The sequence below is a fragment of the Natator depressus genome, chromosome 2 (assembly GCF_965152275.1).
Source record: "Natator depressus isolate rNatDep1 chromosome 2, rNatDep2.hap1, whole genome shotgun sequence".
Taxonomy (NCBI): domain Eukaryota; kingdom Metazoa; phylum Chordata; order Testudines; family Cheloniidae; genus Natator; species Natator depressus.
Genome location: NC_134235.1, coordinates 119,739,515 through 119,763,676, shown reverse-complemented (window position 1 = coordinate 119,763,676; position 24,162 = coordinate 119,739,515). Strand labels below are relative to the sequence as shown.

The 24,162-nt window shown below is 40.7% G+C and overlaps 1 protein-coding gene across 1 annotated transcript in view; it reads right to left on the bottom strand.

The window, feature by feature from the left end:
• The window catches only part of PIGN (phosphatidylinositol glycan anchor biosynthesis class N), a 145,542-nt gene that overhangs the window by 60,717 nt on the left and 60,663 nt on the right, over nt 1–24,162 (bottom strand). Inside the window, exons 9-13 of the mRNA XM_074944973.1 lie at nt 19,137–19,177; nt 16,369–16,428; nt 12,818–12,910; nt 11,128–11,183; nt 3,117–3,197 (exon numbers count right to left, since the gene is read on the bottom strand). Coding sequence (XP_074801074.1) covers nt 3,117–3,197; nt 11,128–11,183; nt 12,818–12,910; nt 16,369–16,428; nt 19,137–19,177 — 331 coding nt within the window. The remainder of the gene's footprint in view (nt 1–3,116; nt 3,198–11,127; nt 11,184–12,817; nt 12,911–16,368; nt 16,429–19,136; nt 19,178–24,162) is intronic.

Below are 24,162 nucleotides of genomic sequence, written 5' to 3'. Positions count from 1 at the left end.
GGACTTTCAAATTCTAGAAATTACATTTGGCTTTTCATTTCCCATAAATCAGTGTCCCTGATGCAGCATATTCATGTATTCAGAAGTAAATGCCTCAGGAGACTTATGAAAGTCCCTTGGATAGCTAAGGTAAGTAGGGTGACCAGATAGCAAGTGTAAAAAATTGGGACAAGGGGTGGGAGGTAATAGCTGTCCTTATAAGAAAAAGCCCCAAAATCGGGACTGTCCCTATAAAATCAGGATATCTGGTCACCCTAAAGATAAGAGACAGAAAAATGTGCAGGCATGTTAAACAACCTACTGCCAACACGCTGATCAGAAAGAGACAAATAAGATGGTTGGGCTACATATTTGCATATTTTGTATGCAAACCAGTATCACAAGAGTTAATGTCAACTGGAGGCCAGGAGGAAGAAAAACACTCTGTGAAGCAACTCCTCTGGCCAACTCAGAAACAGAATTGAGAAACTCCAGTGGAAGATGGATCTAGCTATTTTTAGCGTGAAGAATACTAGACAGGATGTGGGACCCTTGAGGGTGCAAGACGCTTAATGGGGGAGTGGAGAAAGATCCTTGCATGATGGAAAATGCATTTAAAAAAATCTAATTTAGTATTACCAAAGATCATGTGCTGGCTGGTTCATTAAATACAATGGCTATACCACTTAATGAACCAATCCTTGCTCACTATAAAATGAAGAAGTAAGCAAACGGCATATTTATAAAGTTATACTGGGGATACATTATCTAATACATTATCTCTTTAGCTCATTCTCAACCTTACTTTTTCCCCTATTTTATTGTAAATACAATTGTGTCACATTTCTCTGTGCTAGGCCAAAGCAATTCCCAGTGAGCTTTTCCTGTAAAACTTAAAAGCTGCTACAAGTGCTATTGAAACTAGAAAACAACAGGAAGCCTGATTTGTAAGAGGGATTGTTTCATCCCCCGGTTAAAGGCTTCGATTCAATATTAACTTTTAAAACACTGCTTAACTGTGAGCTTTATGAACAGTGTATTAAATAAAACAGATATTGACTGACATTTTTAGCTGTGGTTTATGCACATTATAACCCACTCACTCATTTTTTTCAACCCAAGAGGTAATCACTCTCACTTTCAAGAGTAACTTTTATCAATATATTTAGTTAAGCCTTTTTGTCTCTCAGGGCAATATGGGAGTCTACACAAATAGATACACAGATGTTCTCAAAACCTGGAAAACAGTGAAGAACTGCCAACCTACTTCTGCAAAGACAGCAGGATAAAGCTGAGCACAGAGAGGCAAGCTAAAATCTGGGTCCCCACTTTTTAACAGGGTGAAGAAGAGGCCACACAAACAGAATACTAGCTCTCTTTCCAGAGATAGCTGACAATGGAGAAGCACCCTCCCCGCCACCTACAAGACTATGAAGAGGACACCAGCTGACTCCCCTGATAAACTAAACTATTTGCATCCCAAAGCCTTCAGATAAATGGGTTTGGACTGTAAATTTTTATTGCACTGTAAAATGAGATGCAAACAGAAGAGGAACAGTTCCTGCATTAAAAACTCTTCCCTCTACTACAGTAGCCCCTTACTCCCTCCTGTTTCTTTCTGACACCCCAGAATTCTTCAGATCGGCTGTCACAGTGCATTATGGGAAGTACCATCTGTACTGGCATTTTCTGAATTAAGAACCACCACAAGATCCACTTTGTTAATACTAGAATGCTTCAAAGACGGCACCAGGGCTCTGGTACCTCCGGGGACACAATCTCAGATTAAAACGATAGAAAAAAGTCACCCCGTTTTCTTTGCACCAACTGTCAATTTTGCAAGCATATCTTACTACACCAGTTTTGAAAGAACATCAGACAAAAGGGAGACAAGGCAGTTTTACATCTTCAGCTGTCAGAGCAAGAGTAAAGACAGAATAAATGTGTCTGTGTATATGGCATTTCTTTGAAGTTCCCAGATTACTTCAAAGATGCACTCCACATTATAAAATCCCCATTTTCTTTTCTGTAACCATGGCAAATAATGCATAATTCTGCAGAAAGACTTGTCTTGTGTGATCTAACATTTTCTAGGTTAAAATCTGGCATATATTTAAGAGTGTTACATTTTAAACTAATACTGAAAAACAAAGACAGAGGGCTAGATTTTCAGGGTGGTGCATGGTAAGGTATAGACACAATTCTCATTGAACTATAGTTGTGGATTGAACCCTGCATGCACTACACTAAAGGTGTACCAGATTACTGATCTATGGTTAAAAAAAAAAAAAAGATCTCTTTGGTATAACTAGGTTTAAGATGCCAACAAATTCAGTTATCTGAAGATTATCGTATCAGATGTGAAAATATCTCATATGCAACAAGATATATGCTTACTGTTAAATAGTACAAAATATCTGAGTTATTTCCCAATGAAGAATCCTATATACCTCGCCCACCTTGTGTCTCTAATATCCTGGAACTGACATGGGCTACAACCACACTGTAATGAGATAGACTGTTTCCCCGGACATCAATTTTTACCTGCTTGCAAATCCTGGGATTTATTTTACTATTTGTCCTCTCTTACTCTTCCTTTTATTTTTAGTATCTGGCACCTTGCTTCCTTCCTTTCTTATGTGCAAAAGTCAAAAGGTCAGAATTTGGAAGCATGTGCATAACAGTAAAGTCTCCTGTTTTGCTAAGCAAACAGCTTTTGAAGATTTTTATTCTGGGGTGGGAGGGATGAGGAAAAAACCCCCTACCTAACAAAATGGATCTTTTCTTCCTGTGGCCTTCTAGGAGTCTGAGAAAATAATCAAAGGGATTTTCCAGTAGCATGAGCCACACAATGATTTTGCACACAAGTGAGAGACTCTATCAATAACATGATTCATTCTTGTGGAAGCAGGTCATGGTCTTGTTCAATCTGCAGTAGACTTGTAATTGGCAAGTAAGTACTTCCTGAGTTTCACACTTGTAACAGAGTCTCATAACTAGACTCAAGGCATGATTTTGTTCAGATTTGATCCTCCGTAAAGGTTTCTGCCAGACTTTCAGGTGTGAACAATATTGTAGCACTTGGAGCCAGATGCTTCCTTATAAATAGCTAGGGCTGTCTGAGAGTTCTAACTCACCTCAATCTGGGCATGCAGACACCACTCAAGTTATGATGGCAGTGCAGAGTGGTCACATCTGTCCTCCACAACATTTGACTGCTGAATCAAACAAAAAAAGTGGAATTGGGATCCACATGCAAAAGGGCCGAGTTATAATCTTCCCTGTTATCCTCTGAACATCATGCTAGCCACAATTTTCCTAGACAATAGACTACTTGTTGAAATTAGAAGACTTTTGCTTCAGTTCAATGTAATCTCTATTGCCAAAAGTTAATGTAAATAGGAGTAAATTTCATTGAGTTTGGACTCCGTGTCAACATTATGTGATTAAAGGGTCTTAAAGCTCCCAACACTTTCATATTATTATATTCAGCAACACATAATATATCAGAGTTTGGCAACCTTTGGCCCGCAGCCCGCCAGGGTAAGCCCCGTGGCAGGCCGGACCGGTTTGTTTACCTGCCGTGTCCACAGATTTGGCTGATCACAGCTCCCACGGGCCGCAGTTCGCCGCTCCAGGCCAATGGGGGCTGCGGGAAACGGAGCAAGCTGAGGGATGTGCTGGCCGCTGCTTCCCACAACCGGCCCGCCAGGGGGCTTACCTTGGCGGGCAGCGGGCCAAAGGTTGCCAATCCCTGGAATATATCAAAGACTCTAGCTTTGAAGCATGAAATCTGGAGTTGACATACAAATTTCCCAGGGCACTTTGTAACAAAATATCTGGAAAGTAGAGCTGGTTGGAAAAAAGGTTTCTTTTTCCATAAAAAGTTTGACAAAAATAAAACAAAACAAAAAAAGTTTTCGTTGAGAAGTCAAAATTTTCAGATGCTTTCTTTAAACTTTTCAATTTATCAAAAACTAAATTTTCTGTCAACAGTTTCAAAAGAAAATTTTTGACTAGTCCAACTGGAAATACAGAATTTCTTAAGCAGAAATTTCTGATTCAGATCTGTTCCAGAATTTCTGAAAATTCAGTTATATGGAAAACTTTAAAAAGATTTCAAATCCATGTTCCTTGTGGTATGGGTCTAATATAAACACCCATCCAATTACTTCCTGTAAAAGTGATTTTAAATAATTTTACAAGGACTTATTAAAGAACTTTCTATACAGACTTTTAACTTGCTTAAAATATACATTAAAATGAATAATATTCTAAAAATGGAATAATATTAACATTTTGGATTTCTACAATATCTTTCAGAGGCTCTCAAAGCACTTTACAAACATTAGTTAATAATGCCTCACAAAAGCCCTGTAAATTAGGTGGAAGTAGATTATTTAATTGGTGTGCGCTCTTTTTCTGTATTGCAATTTTTTGATTTCTAGCATCAGAAAAAAAAGTGCAATTAACTCCTTTGTACAAATTCACCATCCATCACTGAATAGTGGGGGAAGGGAATTATTCTTACCTTAATGAGAAGGACAGTTGTGCCTGGAGGGAATGCAAACACAGAACCCTGCTTATCTGCAACAGCAGACAAGAGCAATCATAGATTAGCACAATCTGTGTGTAAATCCTACATTAACTCCCTACTTACATCTCCAAATACTGTATATTTTCAATTAATTTTGAGTCATTGGGATGCAGTTGTACCGTTTCCAGTTACAATATACTAATAATTTCTTACACCAAATGCATTGGGACACATTCGTCTGTGGGACAGAATAGAGGTCAAACCGTCCCAGCTTTGCTATTGCTAACTCTAGTCCTGTAGACAGAAGTGAAAGTAAGCCGGTACACCCCAGTATGGCGTACCGGCAAGAGCCGGTGCGCCGTATCGGGGTGGATCGGCTTTCCCAGGCGCAACTTAAAGGGCCTGTGGCTCCCAGCAGCGGCTGGAGCCCCCGGCCCTTTAAATTGCTGCCAGAGCCCCAGCAGGCAGGGCTGGGATGGCAATTTAAAGGGCCCGGGGTGGTAGCAGCAGCTGGAGCCCCGTCCCCGGAGCCCTGCGGAAGCAGCGGCGGGGCTCCGGGGACGATTTAAAGGGCCCAGGGCCCTTGAAACCACTGCCAGAGCCCCCGGCTGCCGCTGTTACCCCGGGGTGGGGGGGAGGGGGGAAGGAGGCACTTGCCGGTACAGGGTGGGCCGGGGCTGGCTCTGACTCTCCCAGCCCCGCCCCTTCCACCCGAGGCTCCACCCCTTCCGGGGGCCAGAGCCAGCCCCAGCCCAGCCCCATACTGGTAAGTCCCTAGACTTACTTTCACCCCTGCCTGTAGACTAGGCTGCACAGAGGTTTTGGGGGGCTTTGGGCAAAATCTGAAACCAAGGCAACCCACCTTATTCACCCTAAAACTAAGGCCCAAAGAGGGGGTGGTGGTTGCCTGCCCTGCACTCACCCCATATTGGCTGTGACACTGGCAGACCAGGTCATGCTAAAGTGTATTCAGGTCAATTCATTTGTGTATTAGTATTGACCAAATTGACTGTTGAAGATAGAAGAGTGTATTTGACTTCATAAAAGTCACAAAGACTTCATAAAACTACTGGGAAGTTACTTGCATTGTTTTCACTTGTCTGTGACCTTTTATAATGCAGCAGCGAACATTTACATTGTGTATATCCCTTTAACTACATAACCCATCAGAGAAGCCTTGTGGAATGCTAATGAAGGACTTTAACAGAAAAATGCTAATTCCAAAACAAGTAGCTACTGTGTCTGATGACCAGAGGTCAAAAACTCGAAGAGCCTTCCTCAGTCACCATAATTAAAGAAAAAGCTCATGTTCGTAGAGACCACGGTCAGTTTTTTTTTCTGTCCAAAGAAGCTATAAATATGGATTCAAGGAAAGATCCTTCATCTCTGGACTGTCTGGACTCTTACAGGAAAGTGTACCAACGCAAAGCAGAAATCCCTAGAAACTATCTGGGTACCCTGAAAAGACTTCTGGGAAACTGGCAGTTTACTACATCACTGGCATCATTTGGAATTGCAAACTGTTATTCATCTGTACATATATTTTACCTGCTTTAACCTCTCAATAACTGCTCTTGGGACTGGGAGCAACCTGATGTGGTATGATTTTTGGTTAAGTGACCATTATCACAAAGTTCAGTTCGTCTGGGTGGCAAGGTAGACTGGAGAGTCTAAGGGGACTGTGTGTGACTCCATGGTGAGACTGGTATAGTGATCCAGGAGTTCACACTTGTTGCTGACTTGATAAAATCTAATTATAGAACATACCACCAGCTTGGGGTATATGCCATGTCTTCTGACAGTCTCCCCTGTGGTAGGCATTCACAGTTGTGAGCCACTCCAGACAGTGTGACAGTGGAGGTTTCTGTCCTGCAGGGCTGGGCCCAGGTCCCCTCTCTGAGCATTGTGACCATGGTTGCCAAACCTGAGAGGTGCTGCAACCCTGTGTGCCAGGTCACAATGCCACTCACTCAAATTCCATGGATTGAGGGTCCTCTCAAATGGGGGGCCTGGAACAAACTGCCCCTTTTGCCCTCCCCTCTGGGCAGCTTTGCCTGTAAAAGGTAGTTAGTGGAAAATGAATTGCACAAACACAATTTCCAAAAATAGGAGGAAATATAAATAAACATAAAATGTTAAGTGATTTTTTTCAGCTCCAAGGATTTTTTTCTTCTAGTATAGAATATTAACATAGCAGTAAAATGTACTCTCTTTTTGTGAAATCTTATCCAATTTAAATAATTATGAAACAAGAAGTACTGTGTCGTCAACTATTGATAATATATACACGGCAAGACAATAGTCATGCTGCCTTTTGGGGCCTCGTTCCTGAAAGATGCTGAGTAGAGGGTCTCTAATCCAATCAAGCACTTAAGCACATGTTTAACTTTAAGCCAGGAAGTCAATGAGGCTACTCATCTGGTTAGTGTTTAGCATGTGCTTTGCCAGATCAGAGCCAAAGTGATGAGCACCCTGCAGAATCAAGCCCTGGTGTCAAGTAACCTGCCTAACAGTAAGTTTCCAGGTGGACGACTCTTGGAAATTTAGGACTGTTATGAGAGTTGGGTAGTGATTCTGGTCAGGCTTTTCACTCTCCTCTCCCAGAATTAAGTTGGAAAGACCATCAGACTGTCGATGAGTGCACTCATCTTCAGTACTTCAGCAAGACAAGAATATTTATCTTTAATATAGTAAAGATGAAAGATTAAAAAGATTCATACCACAAACTGTCATGTGCTAGTCCAAAACCTTTCACCATGCAGGCTATTTGCATGCTAATTTGCACATTTATGGCATTTTGTTTGTTTATTTTTAATACACACAGGAGCCCTAGAAAGTTATCTATGATTAGAATTTATTACTGAATCAGCTGAACCAGATACTATTAAAGAGAATCTCAAGAAATCAATTGTTTGTTCTGTTTAATGTTACTTGGGCAACAGACTATACAACAAAATTACTACAGGCTCATATTAAGTTTAAAGAACATTTTCCCCAGCCACCCTGCAGAGAAACCTCACTGGTTTCTGGGCTTACCCTCCATGACAGGGTGAGGGGCTCAGCTATGCAGGGGACTTGGAGCAGAGCCACTACTCCTATGGATCGAGAGGAACCAGTTGAGGTGGTTTGGGCACCTGATAAGGATGTCCTCCGGGAGGCCGACCCAGACACTTTGGAGGGGTTATATCTCCTGGCTGGCCTGGGAATGCTGGGGAATCCCCAGGGGGACCTGGAATCTGTTGCAGAGGAAAGGGAGGTCTGGGTCCTCCCTACTCTCCATGCTGCCACCACAACTCTCACCAGGAAAAGCAGCATAAAAGAAAAAGAAGAAGAACAGGAAGAACATCATCCTCCCTCCTCCCCCCCATTTGTTAAATTATAAATATCTCTGGGATTTCCACTTACATTGATTGAAACTCAAAAACCAAAACAGATACAAAACACTTATCTATCATTAAATGAACAGCATTTATATCTTCCTAACAGTACATTCAGCAATAACGTAAGATAAAAGTATCATAATACAGAACTGGACAGGTCCTTCTGGAAAAAAACAGGAAACAAAGGAAATATCCTCATGGCAGATTCAGACCGAAATAAAAACCTGAATGCCCCTACATCCCATATGGCATTTTTGTTCCACATGGATTCACAAATACTTTGATAACAAAACTGTCATTTCTAATCAGAGTTTTGATTAAAACTTTTTAATATGCTTTTGAGACTATCTGACTGGGGTCTGAGAGCTTAAAGATCCTGAATCTTTCCCTTTGAGGAAGCTGTGGTATAAAATACCACAGCAAAAATCTCTGTCCACAAAGACAGGAATCTTATTTAGCAAATTTAATCTACAACACAAAAAGAGATATTTAAAGCTCTTAGGATTTTACAGACTCCAGTTAAGTCAGTCTCATTTCCTGAAGGAAAGGCAGCTGCTCCAAATGACAAAACGTTTTTGGAGCACTCCAAGAACTGAATACAGAACTAATTATTACTGAGGACAAACTCATGGGCCTAATTCAAGACTGAAATCCTTTGGGGAAGAAAGTAGCTTGAACTGAGTATACAGTCAGACTAGCCCCAATGCAAATTATTGTCAGAAGCACAAACAACCTACAGTAACTCCTCGCTTACCGTTGTAGTTATGTTCCTGAAAAATGCTACTTTAAGTGAAACGATGTTAAGTGAATCCAATTTCCCCATAAGAATTAATGTAAATGGGGGGGTTAGGTTCCAGGGAAATTTTTTTAGATAGACAGATAGGCAGACAGATAGACAGACACAGTATAAGTTTTAAACAAACAAGTTAATACTGTACACAGCAATGATGATTGTGAAGTTTGGTTGAGGTGGTGGAGTCAGAGGGTGGGATATTTCCCAGGGAATGCCTTGCTCCTAAATGATGAACTAGCACTCGGCTGAGCCCTCAAGGGTTAACACATTGTTGTTAATGTAACCTCACACTCTCTACAAGGAAGCACAAATGGAGGGAGGAGACTCAGTAGATGCATGGCAGTGGCTGCAAACATTTCCTGTGGAAACCGAACATGATGATGAACCCACGCTATCCCACTGAAGCGCACCACTCCCTCCACTTTCCAAAGTGCCGGGGTGGGGGGGCACGGCGGTGCATGTGTGTGTGAGAAAGACACACACACTGTGTGTGTGTGTGTGTGTGTGTGTGAGACAGACAGACAGACATGCATTGCCCCTTTAAGTATGCTGACCCCACTCTAAATACACTGCCTTTTTAAGTAGATCAGCCAGTTGAGACAGCAGCTGCTGTCGGCAAGCTCTTGCCATCCTGAGCCGCCCTGTCATGTCCCCCCTGCTCTGTGGAGATGAGGTACAGGAGCAGGGGGAGGGGGACACCCTGACATCAGTACCCCTCTTCCCCCTAACCTCCTGCACAGCAAACAGGAGGCTCCCAGGAGCAACTCCAACAGGGTTTAAAAGAGAACTGGATAAATTCATGGAGGTTAAGTCCATTAATGGCTATTAGCCAGGATGGGCAAGGAATGGTGTCCCTAACCTCTGTTTGTCAGAGAGTGGAGATGGATGGCAGGAGAGAGATCACTTGATCATTATCTGTTAGGTTCACTCCCTCTGGGGCACCTGGCATTGGCCACTGTTGGTAGACAGGATACTGGGCTAGATGGATCTTTGGTTTGACCCAGTAGGGCCATTCTTATGTTCAAAGCAGGAGCAGCACACGGCTGTGGGGGGAGGGACAGCTGAACTGCCCGGCAATTGATAGCCCGCTGGGCAGCTGCTGCACAGGGAACTTAGGGGAGCTGATGGGGGGCTGCTGGCCCACTCTGGTTCCAAGCCCCCACCAGCTAGCTGCAACGGGCTGCTCTTCCTGCAAGCAGGTTTTGAGAAAGCGGGGCATAACTGTTGTGTACTGCAGGTCCCCTTCTATGTATGGCCCAAAGTCTAATACATCCACACAATGGGCAAATTCCTTCTTAGTTCAGCTGTGACATACATACACCCAACTGTCATAAGAAAAGGAGCATATCATATCTCACTGTCTTTTACCTATAAAAGCTAAAATTCCACTCCACTTCAGTGGAATTATCAGATATCTTCTAATCAATTGAAATTTCCACTCAATTTATGTCTGCATACCTGTGCATTGTCAATGGAATGTTGGGAGACTGTTAGCATTAATAATTTAAGAATGAGACTTTCTTAGTTTTAATAATTTCAGAATGATATATTTTGTGCATGAATTTTGTCTGTTTTAAAAACTTTTAAAATATATTTTGTGCATTAATTTTGTCTGTTTTAAAAACTTTTAAAACTCTGCCAATCCAAATCCAATTTTCATGAGACAGGTATGCCTTTTAAATTTAAAATTTCCCAATACCTTTCGCTGAGGCTGAACAGCTGTTTAAAAAAACCCCACAAATATTTATTCTTAGCAGGAAATCTTCATTTCCCCTACTCATTCCATGCTTAAAAATGGCTCAATCACTTCTGATTAAACTTCCGGGGGGGAGGGGGGGGGGAGGGAAAGGGATAGAGGAGAGGACTGCTCCCTGAGATTCACACCAAATTTCATTCAAGACCATTATTAGTAACTGAAATTCACTTTTGTAATGGAAATGTTCAAGCAACTGTATTTGAAGATACACTACAATCGATGTATAGATATGTTTTGTTCATAAAAGGGAGCAAACCTGGAAAAAAACACACATTTTGTACACTCCTGCAATCCTAAGAATGTCTCTAATCTATTATTTAATACTCAACCATACCATAGACAGAAAAAGTTATCTTAATGTATGTGCTTGGATTGAAAATATATTTTAAAATCTGATGTTATTTTAAGTATGATTAAAAGTTATGTGTTTAAATTCTTCCAAAATATAAATTCTAAGGAAAAACTCCACTCTCATAAGCATGCACAGCTCTCATTCATATCTGAGGGCAAGATTTGAAGATTCTCACAGTACATTTGAAAGAGAGACTGCATCTCTGTGCGTTAGTGCTTGTCTGTTATCCCATAAATACTTATCAAATACTTATAATTGAAATACTTATCAAAGTGAAAAATAAAATAATTTTTATTCAGGTAAAATATAAAAAATTTAAAATGCACTTACTGAAAAGGTACAAATAGAAATGATAATGTAGTTTCCTTCTTCTGAGTCATCTTAACCTGCAAACAAATTATGAAAGCAATGAACATAAAAGCCGTAACTAGAAATTAATGTTTAGGTTGATATATGAAAGGTTCTTAATGCTGTAAAAAAGCAACAACGGTCAAATTTTTACCACAATGGATGGGGTTTTGGGTTTTCTACTCTTGTAAATAGTTAAGAGTTCCTTATAACTCCTTGCACAGTGCTGAAAGAGTACCCCTAAAGATTCAATTGACAAGCAAATGTGAGCCACCTACCAGAAATTCTCTCAGTAGGACTTCCACGATGTACAAGGTGAGAAAAAATAATCATTGTTTACTGGGTGGTTCCACTTTGAGCAGAGTCAAAGCTAAACACAATCAAGGAATCAAATCAATGATTTGATCATACCAAAGCACCGGTGTTGACTCCAACAGACAAGAACTAATGCACCGCTGTAAAGATGTGAAATGATGCTATTGGACTTCTCAAACTGGATGTGCACAAAAATGGAAGGCTCGGATGCAATCGTGGCCATTCAGCATGGAAGACCTTGAAAATATCTTTCAGGCTTCCTGCACCAGTTTGACCTGGGGCCTAATGGATGCATACAAGATGCAAAGGAATTTCTAGTATACTGCTCCCAGGATCTGACAGCTTCAAGCAACAATCTCTAACATATCTCACATCTATTCAAGACAAAATCTTCCCCAGGAAATACAAGTAGTGGTCAGGTCTGTCCATCACAGGAAACTTATGGTCAATGGACCCACTTGGCATCTCTTTAAGCTGCTGAGCTACTTCCCATTATTTTTGAGTTATCTTATTTTTCCTTCAAACACACACAATCTATGCCCCTAAAAGACTTCAAAAATAAGCTAGCAAGCAGGAAATTTATCACTAGAAAAAAACAGGATAAAAGTTACTCAAAGCCAAGAACCAGAAACAACTTTGGGAGGGTAGATAAGAACACCCTATTAACTAAAGAGGCGAATGTACCTGCAAAAAAGGTGACGAACACCATAAATACTATAGAAATAATGGTGTTGTGGAAAGAAAGAAAAAGACTGGTTGAAACACTTACTGGTCATTATGCTTCATGAGCAGACAGGTACTTATTACCTTCTGATTAAGTTGTTTATTGGCCCTGAACTTTGAGCTTGGAATGTTCCAACCCCAGTTGCATAGAAAACAGATTCCCCACTCATGATCGATAGCAACCTCCTTATCTTTTCAGATATCACAATTAAATTTAGGGTCAATTTCTGCCCTCACATAAGTAAGCACTGCTCTCATTAACTTCAATTTGAGCTGCATACACACACCCAAGGTCCAGCTGGACTCTTAGAAATTAAATTCTCTACACCAGTATAATGCACAATAATCATTACTGAACTTCATTTATGCTCAGGACAATAAAAAGAATAAATTATTCAAAAAAGTTAAAGTTTTTCTTAAATTTAAAGAAGAAATTTCCAATCTCACATAGATCTGCTTTTTATCTATTTCATATCATATAGTATGTACATGTGATTTCCCTTTACTCTGACTTCCAATATGCCATCATCAAAATGTTATCTTAGATGTGTATACTATACTGTAGTACCTTTTAAATAGAGTGGCATGAAATATTTTTCATTTCAAATTTTTTCTTGAATGTTAATTTACTTACCTTAAACTGCTCAAGAATCTGAACAGCATTTGTAAACATGCTCTCAGCTTTGAAATGAGCACTATTATTCAAATAGTCCAAAGGCAGAATTCCCTGCAAACATTAAACATGAATTAACACGATTCATATTTGGTCAAATAATCCAAAACTAGACAAAACAAAGTAAAACGAGTTACAATTACTCAAATATCTATTGTTATAAAATACAACAAATACTCTTCTTATAATTATTCCTCTGTATCAGACCTAATCAATATAAGAAGTATAGTATAAGATCCATCTTTCTCAAACCTCACAGAAAAAAAATTCTGAACAGAAGAACATATATTTTATATTATGTAATTTTTATGCAACAAATTAACAAGCCAATAAAGCTGAAGAAGTGAAGCTTAAAAGTAACTAAAGACAAAGGATGATCTTTTGGCAGAGAACTGTGATGCAGAAGATCTCGGGGACAATCCTGCTTCCAATCAAGTCAAAGAAAGCTTTCACCAACTTCCTTGATTTTAGGATTGAGCCCCTGGGGGCTATTACTGGTTGGCCACATATTTGAAGTGGAACATCAAGTAAGTCACTTAACCTCTGTGCCTCAATTTCTCCATTTGTAAAATAAGACAGCACTTGCACAGAGATCGTCATTCAAAGATCTCTAAGCACTTTACAAAGATGCATAGATATATCATAGAATCATAGAATATCTGAGTTGAAAGGGACCTCTGGAGGTCACCTAGCCCAACCCCCTGCCCAGAGCAGGACCAATCCCCAACTAAATCATCCCAGCCAGGGCTTTGTCAAGCCTGACCTTAAAAACTTCTAAGGAAGGGGATTCCACCACCTCCCTAGGTAATGCATTCCAGTGTTTCACCACCCTCCTAGTGAAAAAGTTTTTCTTAATATCCAACCTAAATCTCTCCCACTGCATCTTGAGACCATTACTCCTTGTCCTGTCATCTGCTATCACTGAGAATAGTCTAGATCCATCCTCTTTGGATCCACCTTTCAGGTAGTTAAAAGCAGCTATCAAATCCCCCCTCATTCTTCTCTTCTGTAGACTAAACAATCCCAGTTCCCTCAGCCTCTCCTCATAAGTCATGTGTTCCAGACCCCTAATCATTTTTGTTGCCCTTCGCTGAACTCTCTCCAATTTTTCCACATCCTTCTTGTAGTGTGGGGCCCAAAACTGGACACAGTACTCCAGATGAGGCCTCACCAATGTCGAATAGAGGGGATCGATCACGTCCGTCGATCTGCTGGCAATGCCCCTACTTATACACCCCAAAATGCCATTGGCCTTCTTGGCAACAAGGGCACACTGTTGACTCATATCCAGCTTCTTATCCACTGTTACCCCTAGGTCCTTCTCTGCAGAACTGCTGCCTAGCCATTCGGTCCCTAGTCTGTAGCGGTGCATTGGATTCTTCCGTCCTAAGTGCAGGACTCTGCACTTGTCCTTGTTGAACCTCATCAGATTTCTTTTGGCCCAATCCTCCAATTTGTCTAGGTCCCTCTGTATCCTATCCCTACCCTCCAGCGTATCTACCACTCCTCCCAGTTTAGTGTCATCCGCAAACTTGTTGAGGGTGCAATCCACACCACCCTCCAGATCATTAATGAAGATATTGAACAAAACCGGCCCCAGGACCGACCCTTGGGGCACTCCGCTAGATACCGGCTGCCAGCTAGACATATCATTATCTCTATTTTACAATTTGGGAAAGTGACATACAAAAAAGATCCCCCCCCCCCCTCCTTTTTTAAGCCCTATGTTCAATGTGTATATTTTACAGTAAATATGTTGTGTGTTTTTGCATCTTCATATGAAATCTCTCCAAAAGACAAAAGTCCAATTTTTAACTAGTGAGCAGAACCTTTTGTTACACTAATACGAAGTAAGTATTTTTTGAATTATTACAAGTTCTGGGCCCATTAATATTCTCTCTTTGTTCTTCTCCTTTCTTAATCAATCCATGTACCATCTACACTATGACAGGTTTCAGAGTAACAGCCGTGTTAGTCTGTATTCGTAAAAAGAAAAAAGAAAAGGAGTACTTGTGGCACCTTAGAGACTAACCAGTTTATTTGAGCATGAGCTTTCGTGAGCTACAGCTCACTTCATCGGAAACAATATGCTATGCATCCGATGAAGTGAGCTGTAGCTCACAAAAGCTCATGCTCAAATAAACTGGTTAGTCTCTAAGGTGCCACAAGTACTCCTTTTCTTTTTTCCATCTACACTATGTTTTCAAAATGTATCTGTTTCCCTCTAAAGGTTCAGATTTTTTCCTGTGCCAAGATCAATTTAGTGCAAGAGAATGGAGCCAGGCTGGAAGGGAACTGTTATTGCTCCCTAAAGGCTTGTCTACACAGGGAAATTCACCAGCATAGCTTATTTTTGTAGAATAAAGTCATTTTTATTCCCACACAGAGCGTTCACCTGGGGGAGGAAGGGGAACATAGCTACTGCAGAATAGTTATTCCAGTATACCTATGCGGTCAATTTCCCCATGAAGAAAGCCCTAATTCTCAGCCTTGTGACTCTCCAGCCCCAGCCACAGCATAAGTTAAAGAATCCCATATGAATGTGCTTTCTAACCTACAACATCAGCCGGTAATGGTCTTCAGAGATGTTCCAGTGACACCCTCTACTTGGGTTTAGAGGAAGAGTGGCATAGGAACTGATTAAGCTAGCTTTACACCATCAAAAAACTCTCCCAGCACTAGGGAGAGTTTCAGCTGACCACATATGGAAATGGACCAGAAGACAGAATCTGTCCAAAGTGTCCAGAAAAGTTTTTTACCTTTTTTTTTAATATACGTGTTTGCTTTTTTCCCCTCTTAACTTTTGTTATGTACTGTATATGCATATGTGAGGTAAGCAATATAAAAGCAAATTAAAGCTTTAGTTGTTAACTAGGGCTAAATAAAGAAAGTTTGTTCTGTTATATGAGACAGCCATTGACCGACAGCAATAAGGAATACAAATAGATAAATTGAAAGGTTAAAAAAGGAGATCTATCCCAAATAAGAAATCAAATAATCAACCAACCTAATGAAATAAAATATCATCTCAAAATATCTCAGTAAACTAACTAATTAGATTAAAAATAACATTAAACTTCAGAAACTTTTTTTTTTTTTTTTTAGTTTCAGCTCTTACAATTAAAAATAAAGAAAAAGAACGATAGCTCATACCCTATTGTTTCTTTACAGAAAATTAACAGAGTATTTGCATGGTTTAAGTAAAAAGGTGGCTATTTAATTAATACTTTCAGAATTACAGGTTACAATGGATCAACTACTTTCATCATTTAAAATATGTTACACATTACAAAATAATATTTAAAAGGCAGATTGTATCTGCTTAGGCCTTAATGCTGCCAGTACTTATGCTTAATTTTACATCCTTGACTAGTCCCCATTAACTATGGCAATGTTAGTTAACATTAACTAGTCCCCATTAACATTGCAAAATTATCTTTTTTTTCCCATCTCCCCCCCCCCAGAACATGCAGCCTTTTTTAAAGTAAAACTCATGTTTTTGTATTTCTTACCACAGAATTAAGGGGAAAAGGAACACCAATAAGGGAAGCCATCAGCGGCGCTATATCAGCCTGTGAAAGCAAAAATGTTCTCAGTTGAGCATGCTTTAAAATGTTTAAAGTGTTCATAAATTTAGATTAATTTTAAGAATATACCTGTATTTTGAAATGTGAATAGTATCATATCTGTTAGAATCTATCACAGCATTAAAGCACTCCAGCAAAGTAATATTTTTCAATGTTTAAAATAATGCTCTTGATTCTGAATGGAATTTGAGTTTTCAGATCGAGTTTTAATGTTTTATCAAATTAAACCCATTTGATAATTCAACAGATTTATTAAAATTTCACATTTAAAAAATAAATTCACTTTTAAAAGTGCATTAAAAACCCTACCTTTTTTTTTAAATTCAAAATTCAATATCTCCTTCACTGTGTTTTATTAGAGAATTTTATCTTTTTTTTTTTCCATTATTTTCATCAAGGTAAGAATTATTTTCTTCATACTTTTTTTAAAGTGGCACACTAAGTATAATATATATAAAAAGCAATTCTTAATCCCTTGTTATTAGAATGTCAGCCATTGACCAACTTTTACTATTTAGACTAGGTTCCGATACCCTTAGTCATGTTGAGTTCCCTCTTATTCCATCATCCAGATCTTAGTCAGAGGTGAAAGTAAGCCGGTGAACCGTACTGGGGTGGCCCAGCTTCCCCAGGGGGCAATTTAAAGGGCCTGGGGCTCCCAGCAGTGGCTGGAGCCCCAGGCCCTTTAAATTGCCTTCAGAGCCCCGGTGCTGGAGCCCTGGGGTAGCGGCTGCGGGGCTCCGGCGGCTATTTAAAGGGCCCGGGGCTCCCCTGTGTCTACTGCCCCGGCCCTTTAAATAGCCGCCAGAGCCCCGCCGCCGCTACTCCAGGGCTCCGGGGGCTATTTAAAGGGCGGGGCTCCAGCTGCCTCTGCCGCCCCGGTCCTTTAAATAGCCGCTGGAGCCCCGCTGCTTCCCCAGGGCTCCAGTGGCTAATTAAAGGACCAGGGCAGTAGAAGCAGGGGAGCTCTGGGCCCTTTAAATTGCCCCTGGAGGCCCAGGCTTCTGCTGCTACCCCGGTGGGGGAGGGAGGGAGGAGGAGGAGCAGAAGGGGGGGCACTTAGCTTAAAGGGTGGGCTGTGGCTAGCTCTGACTTCCTCAGCCCCACCCCTTCCATCCTAGGCCCCGCCCCTTCCACTCGACTTATTTTCACCCCTGATCTTAGTATTTTTATCATTTCTATTTTCCTTAACATAAAAAGACTAGAAATCAATTTCCTTAGCTACACTGTGTAAATCTGGAGTAACTCCACTGAAATAAATGGAGTTACTTCAGATTTACCTACGCACCAGAAGAGAATCTGAGTCACTACTTGTAGAAGGCAAAACACTCAAAGTCATATTGTACCATTGATTTTTAAGCAAAACTCCTCACTGGAATTTCTAGTAAGGAGTTCTGCTTAAAATGAATACACAGCAAACGATAACATACTATTTGCCACAGACAAAACTAACTTTATGTTTCCAAGTCAATTATCAAGTACACACTGAAACTGAGGACTCCTTTCTACACTTATGTGGAAAGAAGATTTCACAATGCTTACAGACCTAAAGACTTGTATTCCTTTTCAAACGTGCTTGCCATGGCCCTGCTTTCAGTAGTTTCTACTCTAAACCCTCTTTTTTTGGTTGCTCATAAGGTTCTAAAACTTTCACCTTCTAGGCTGAATTTCCCATCCTTGGCCCCTTTCCTGAAGGTGATTTATTTTAGTTGAAGCAAAGCTGTTGCTGAGTTCCCGAAAAGTTAAACAAGTAAATAAATAAAAATAACTCTTCACTGTGTTTTTTTTTCCATTACAACGAATTTCTTGCTATATAATTTATTCGCTATATTGCCAAAACAGCTGGGGACAGAGTAATAAAATTCATCATGAAAATAGACCTCACTGAGACATGCCTTTCAGTACTCCAGTGAAAAGTGGTTTTGATTTGACCAAGACAGCAGCATTTGAAAATTACATGCAGCACAGGCACTGAAACGGGCAGGTTTTGAAGGCCACACTGCAGAGTCAGGCATGGCAAACTTCTTTGTACAGTGCAGGTGATCATGGGCTGAGGCACTTACCACATAACATCTTGCTTCAGTCCCTGAGCATCTTTGTAAGGTGGGCAGGGAATGAGCTACAGGCTCAGCTCCAGCAGAACCTGCAAGGTTCACAACGGTTGGGGAGGACTGCCATGCACTTCTTAAGAACCCCTTTCTAAAGCCCTTAGACGTTATGCAAATTCTATATGAGTAGAGGAGAGGGATTCCATACCACAGACCTTTTAAGGTGCATGAGACAGGGCATGCAAGTGCTATGGAATTTACATAAATTATTGCCAATGTTTTTAAAGTTTGCCTGTGTCAGTATAATCACACAGGTCTTGTACTCTTTCGAAAACAGTATGATGTGATCGTGTCCTTAAAAACTGCATTGTAATACATACAGAGAAAGGGAAAGTTGCACATAATGGTTGCACTAATTGATGCAGATGACAGCTGTGAGTGTCTGAGGGTGGAATTTTTCCCAGACATGTAGTTTCTGAGGGCAGTGGCCTATGTCATTTAATATGTAAGTGGCAAACTCTGGGAAAATATTATGTTAGCACAATCGCTTATTCTTTCATAAATTCCTTTATAAATCTGGTGTGGGAAATTACATTAATTCAAAGAGGAAAGTTAATGAGCTTTTGAGTAGGATACATTTAGTACCTGGTTGACATCCAGCCTCTTCCAATTCTCCAGTTTCCATTCTAAAAGCAATAACAGAGCACATGAGCAGCTGATCCAGGCAGATTTTAGAGCAGTGATACTCAGACTGAGGCTCACAAGCGGCTCGTTAATGGGTCTCCTGCAGGTCTTTGCAACACATGATATTAAAACACCGTGTGATTTAAATTATTAACCAGTCTAAGTTGTTAACCAATCAGGATACTTTTACTATGCTATTAACCAATTGTAGTTGATAAAGTAATAATACTTGGTCAGTCACTTTGCTGTGAGAATAATATAATTAAATATTTCTACTGTCATACTGTTTAAATATGGATATATAGTACTATAGTAAATGAAGCTATCAATTCACACGACTGTGGCTCTTTTGGGTAATGTTGATGGCTAATTTGGCTCCTGAATCACTGACATCGGTGTATCACCATTTTAGAGAAATAATTAATTTGACTCAATGAGTTTCCAGTACTTTATGTAAGGATTCTTTCCTCCTAAGAGAGACTTATACTTTGGCTTCAGTGCACAGGTCCAAGGGGGAGAACAGGCAGAAAGAACAAAATGAATTTCTTTCAGCTTAAATTTTCTTTCATCCATAAGGAAAAATCACTGGCTATACTTGTGATCTTAGTCATCTGGAAGGAAATCCCCCCCCCCTCCTCAAACCTATATATCTGTATAACAGGGACAAAGATGCATAACTTCCTGAGACAACTAAAGGATTCAAAGTGAGATTTGGAAACGGGGTATCTCTATCTCACAGGCAGCTCTGAAAACGTAAACCTCTAACCCCCAAAAGCACCTCCTTAGCTCACGGGCACTGAGGGGTAGATTCAGTATTACAGGAACTCCTCACTTAATGTTATAGTTATGTTCCTGAAAAACACAACTTTAAGCAAAATGATGTTAAGTGAATCCAATTTCCCCATAAGACTTAATGTAAACGAGTGGGTTAGGTTCCAGGGAAATTTTTTTCACCAGACAAAAGACTATATTATATATATACACATACACACACACAGTATAAGTTTTAAACGAACAATTTTATACTGGTACACAGTGATGATGATTTTGAAGCTTGGTTGAGGTGGAGGAGTCAGAGGGTGGGATATTTCCCAAGGAATGCCTTACTGCTAAATGATGAACTACAATTGGCTGAGCCCTCAAGGGTTAACTCTCACACTCTACAAGGCAGCAGGAAAGGAAGGAGGGCAGACAGAGACAGACACACACACCCTGTGTGTGTTTGAGAGACAGAGATGCGCATTTCCCCTTTAAATATGAAGAGTGGGGTCAGAAGTACACTGCCTTCTTAATTTGATCAGCAAGCTGAGACAGATCACAGCTGCAGCTGATGCCTAAGGCAGCATCTCCCTCCCTCCGTGTGTCCCCCCCTGCTCTATGGAAGACGGGGTAAGCGGGGTGCAGGAGCACAGGGGAGGGGGACATCCTGACATTAGCCCCCCTCTTCTTCCCCTCCCCCCCACACAGCAAGCAGGAGTCTAGGGGAGCAGCTCCAAGGCAGAGGGCAGGAGCAGCACATGGCAGTGGAGGGAGGGACAGCTGAACTGCCGGCAATTTATAGCCTGCTGAGCAGCTGCTGTACACGGAACTTAGGGGAGCGGGAAGCTGATAGGGGGGCTGCCAGTCCACCCTGGTTCCAACCACCCACCAGCTAGCTGCAACGGGCTGCTCTTCCTGCGAGCAGTGGACAAAGCAGGCGGCTGCCAAACGAGTTAGAAGGGAGCATTGGAAAAACTTAAACGAGCATGTTCCCTAATTGATCAGCAACGTAACAACGAAACAACGTTAACAGGGATGACTTTAAGTGAGGAGTTCCTGTATTTGTGGCAGACAGCCAGACCAGGCTCAGAAAAATCCTATTGTTTAACAGCCCAAGACATACCAAAATGCTGGTCTGGACAAAGTCAGATTTAATTATTTACTGCTAGCCAATTAAGGTGCTGACCTCATATAAAGGGCTCTTTTTCCACCTGGCCCCAAACAGCCTCCAGTCTACTGTATGTACATTTTCCTCTTTAGAAACCAACATCAAACTGGGAGGGGGTTGGGGGCCATTTTAAAACTTAAGTTAGTAGTTTATTTTTTCATAACTGCCTCTGTTTCTAATTTTTGAATTAGTCCTCCTAGTGGTGATGTCATGAGCAGAGGAGAATAGGCAGTTTACCCATCTTTTTGCACAAGCCTTCCCACAGTAACAGAAGGAGAAGTAGGGGAAAGTGACAGGGGTTGAAAAGAGCTGTTGACTGCGACTAGCATTTTAAGCACAATGCCATGTACCCAGTCAAAGCAGGTCTCAGACAAGGTCTCAGACAGGGTGTTAAAATGCCAGTGGCAGCCTCTCTTTACTAGGGAGCTGAACTTATGGTAGCAATAGGGGGAAAACCACTTTAAGTTCCCTCAGTATAGATAAAGCCTGAATAGATCAGATAATGTCCTCCATCTGCAAATGCATCTTCCACTGACATAAATGGATACCACACAGAGATCAAAGGCAAAATTCTGTCTGCTACATCAGATGAGTTAGACAGAATCAGTTCACCTTCACAATATTTTCTATTTAATAAAGTTTGTAACTAATATGGTTCTTCATAAATGAAAGCGTAAATCAATCAAATTTATTACAATAATCAGAGAAGCGCTGATATAACATAATGAACAGTTCTAGCTCAGTCTGTTATTATTAAAATAAATATTAAAAATCCTAGTCATTCCCCTGTCTGGGCCTCCCGATGTCGCCTATGTACTCTATTTTCTTTAGACTATAAATTGCCTGGGGCAGCTGTATTCTGGGTCTTGTACTGTGCCAAGCTTATTCTCATTGCTTAATTTGAGTGATTAGATTCAGGGGTCTGATTATTGGTGTATGTTTTTTGAGTGTATGTTTTCTCTCTGCTCTCAACTCACATACAACAGCTATATAGCTTAACAGTAAGAAACATATTTACAGTTAGTTCCCCTGGTAACACATGAAGTTCATTATCAGTATTAGTCATGTATTCATAGTGATATACTTATATCAGAATAAACTGAATTCATCTCCATGAGAATCTCACCTATATTTCTGTTCCCTGTTCTGTAATAGAACAATTTTGTTTACTCATAATAAGACAACAATAGTGTAGAGACGACACAAAACTGATGGGTTGACTACTCACACTGCAGCTCATGGAGGCTGCTCCGTTAGAAACTTTTGAAGCTATGAATGCAGCACTTTCCCAGGAAAATGCTTCCAAAAATACAAGACTATTTATCTCTCTCTCATAGTTTTTCATGGCACCCATAATTAGTTAGATCCAAGAGCTGCTGGGACACTGGAGGGTACCTGCAGAACTGCCCATGGTAGGGTTGGACTCACAGGGGCACAAAAGAGAAACATCTTGAGAAAAACACCCTCCATCTAACTGCAGACCGTGCCTTTTTTGATCTTATCTGCCATTTCAGGCGGATAAAGCATGGGCTCTATATAAGATGCCCATAGTAATTTTCTTGCTGTTGGATAGGGCTTACTGGTGGACAGTACACAAACACTCTTACCCTGCTCTCCAGATTCCTAGATGAGGTCTGCTGGGCAGTCAGCCACAAAGGGAATGGAGGGAAAGTAGTGTCAAAATATAAAAAAAAAAAAATGTGGGGGCAGGAAGTTTGCTAAGGCCCATCCAATCCAAAGGAAAAACCTTCTATAATATCCCGTAGATAAGGCACAGAAACAATGTGCAGAAACAGTGAGCCTGAGCTCGCTATATAAGGGGAAACTCTGGTTCCAGAAGCTTCTAGAAGAGCAGCCTCCAGAAGCTGCAATAGGCAAGGACAACCCATCAATTCTAAGTCTCCTTGGAATGGTAAAATCTGTATGCGAGAACAAAATTCTGCTCCTACTGAACTCAATGCCAAAACTCGAATTGACTTCATTGGGAGCAGGCCCTAAATCTGTGCAACATTCTCACCAAGGAATCAGAAAACAACTTTTCAGAAAGAAGAGAATTATACAGGAGTCATTATGATGGCTAAATGGATAATGCTATGCGTTGCACAAAGCAGACACTGATATAGGTTTCAGAGTAGCAGCCGTGTTAGTCTGTATCCGCAAAAAGAACAGGAGTACTTGTGGCACCTTAGAGACTAATCAATTTATTTGAGCATAAGTTTTCGTGGGCTACAGCTCACTTCATCAGATGTACAGAATGGAACATATAGTAAGAAGATATACATATACATATATATATATATATATATATACACACACACACACACACACATACAGAGAACATGAAAAAGTGGAGTAAGAGCCTAATTAATTAAGATGAGCTATTATCAGCAGGAGAAAAAAAACTTTTGTAGTGATAATCAAGATGGCCCATTTAGACAGTTGACAAGAAGGTGTGAGGATACTTAACATGGGGAAATAGATTCAGTATGTGTAATGACCCAGTCACTCCCAGTCTCTATTCAAACTCAAGTTAATGGTATCTAGTTTTCATATTAATTCAAGCTCAGCAGTTTCTTGTTGGAGTCTGATTTTGAAGCTTTTCTGTTGCAAAATTGCCACCTTTAAATCTATTACTGAGTGGCCAGAGAGGTTGAAGTGTTCTCCTACCGGTTTTTGAATGTTATGATTCCTGATATCAGATTTGTGTCCATTTATTCTTTTGCGAAGAGACTGTCCGGTTTGTCCAATGTACATGGAAGAGGGACATTGCTGGCACATGATGGCATATATCACATTGGTAGATGTGCAGGTGAACGAGCCCCTGATGGCGTGGCTAATGTGATTAGGCCCTATGATGGTGTCACTTGAATAAATAAGTGGACACAGTTGGCATCGGGCTTTGCTGCAAGGATAGGTTCCTGGGTTAGTGTTTTTGTTGTGTGGTGTGTGGTTGCTAGAGAGTATTTGCTTCAGGTTGGGGGGGCTGTCTGTAACCGAGGACTGGCCTGTCTCCCAAGATCTGAGAGAGTGAGGGATCATTTTTCAGGATAGGTTGTAGAT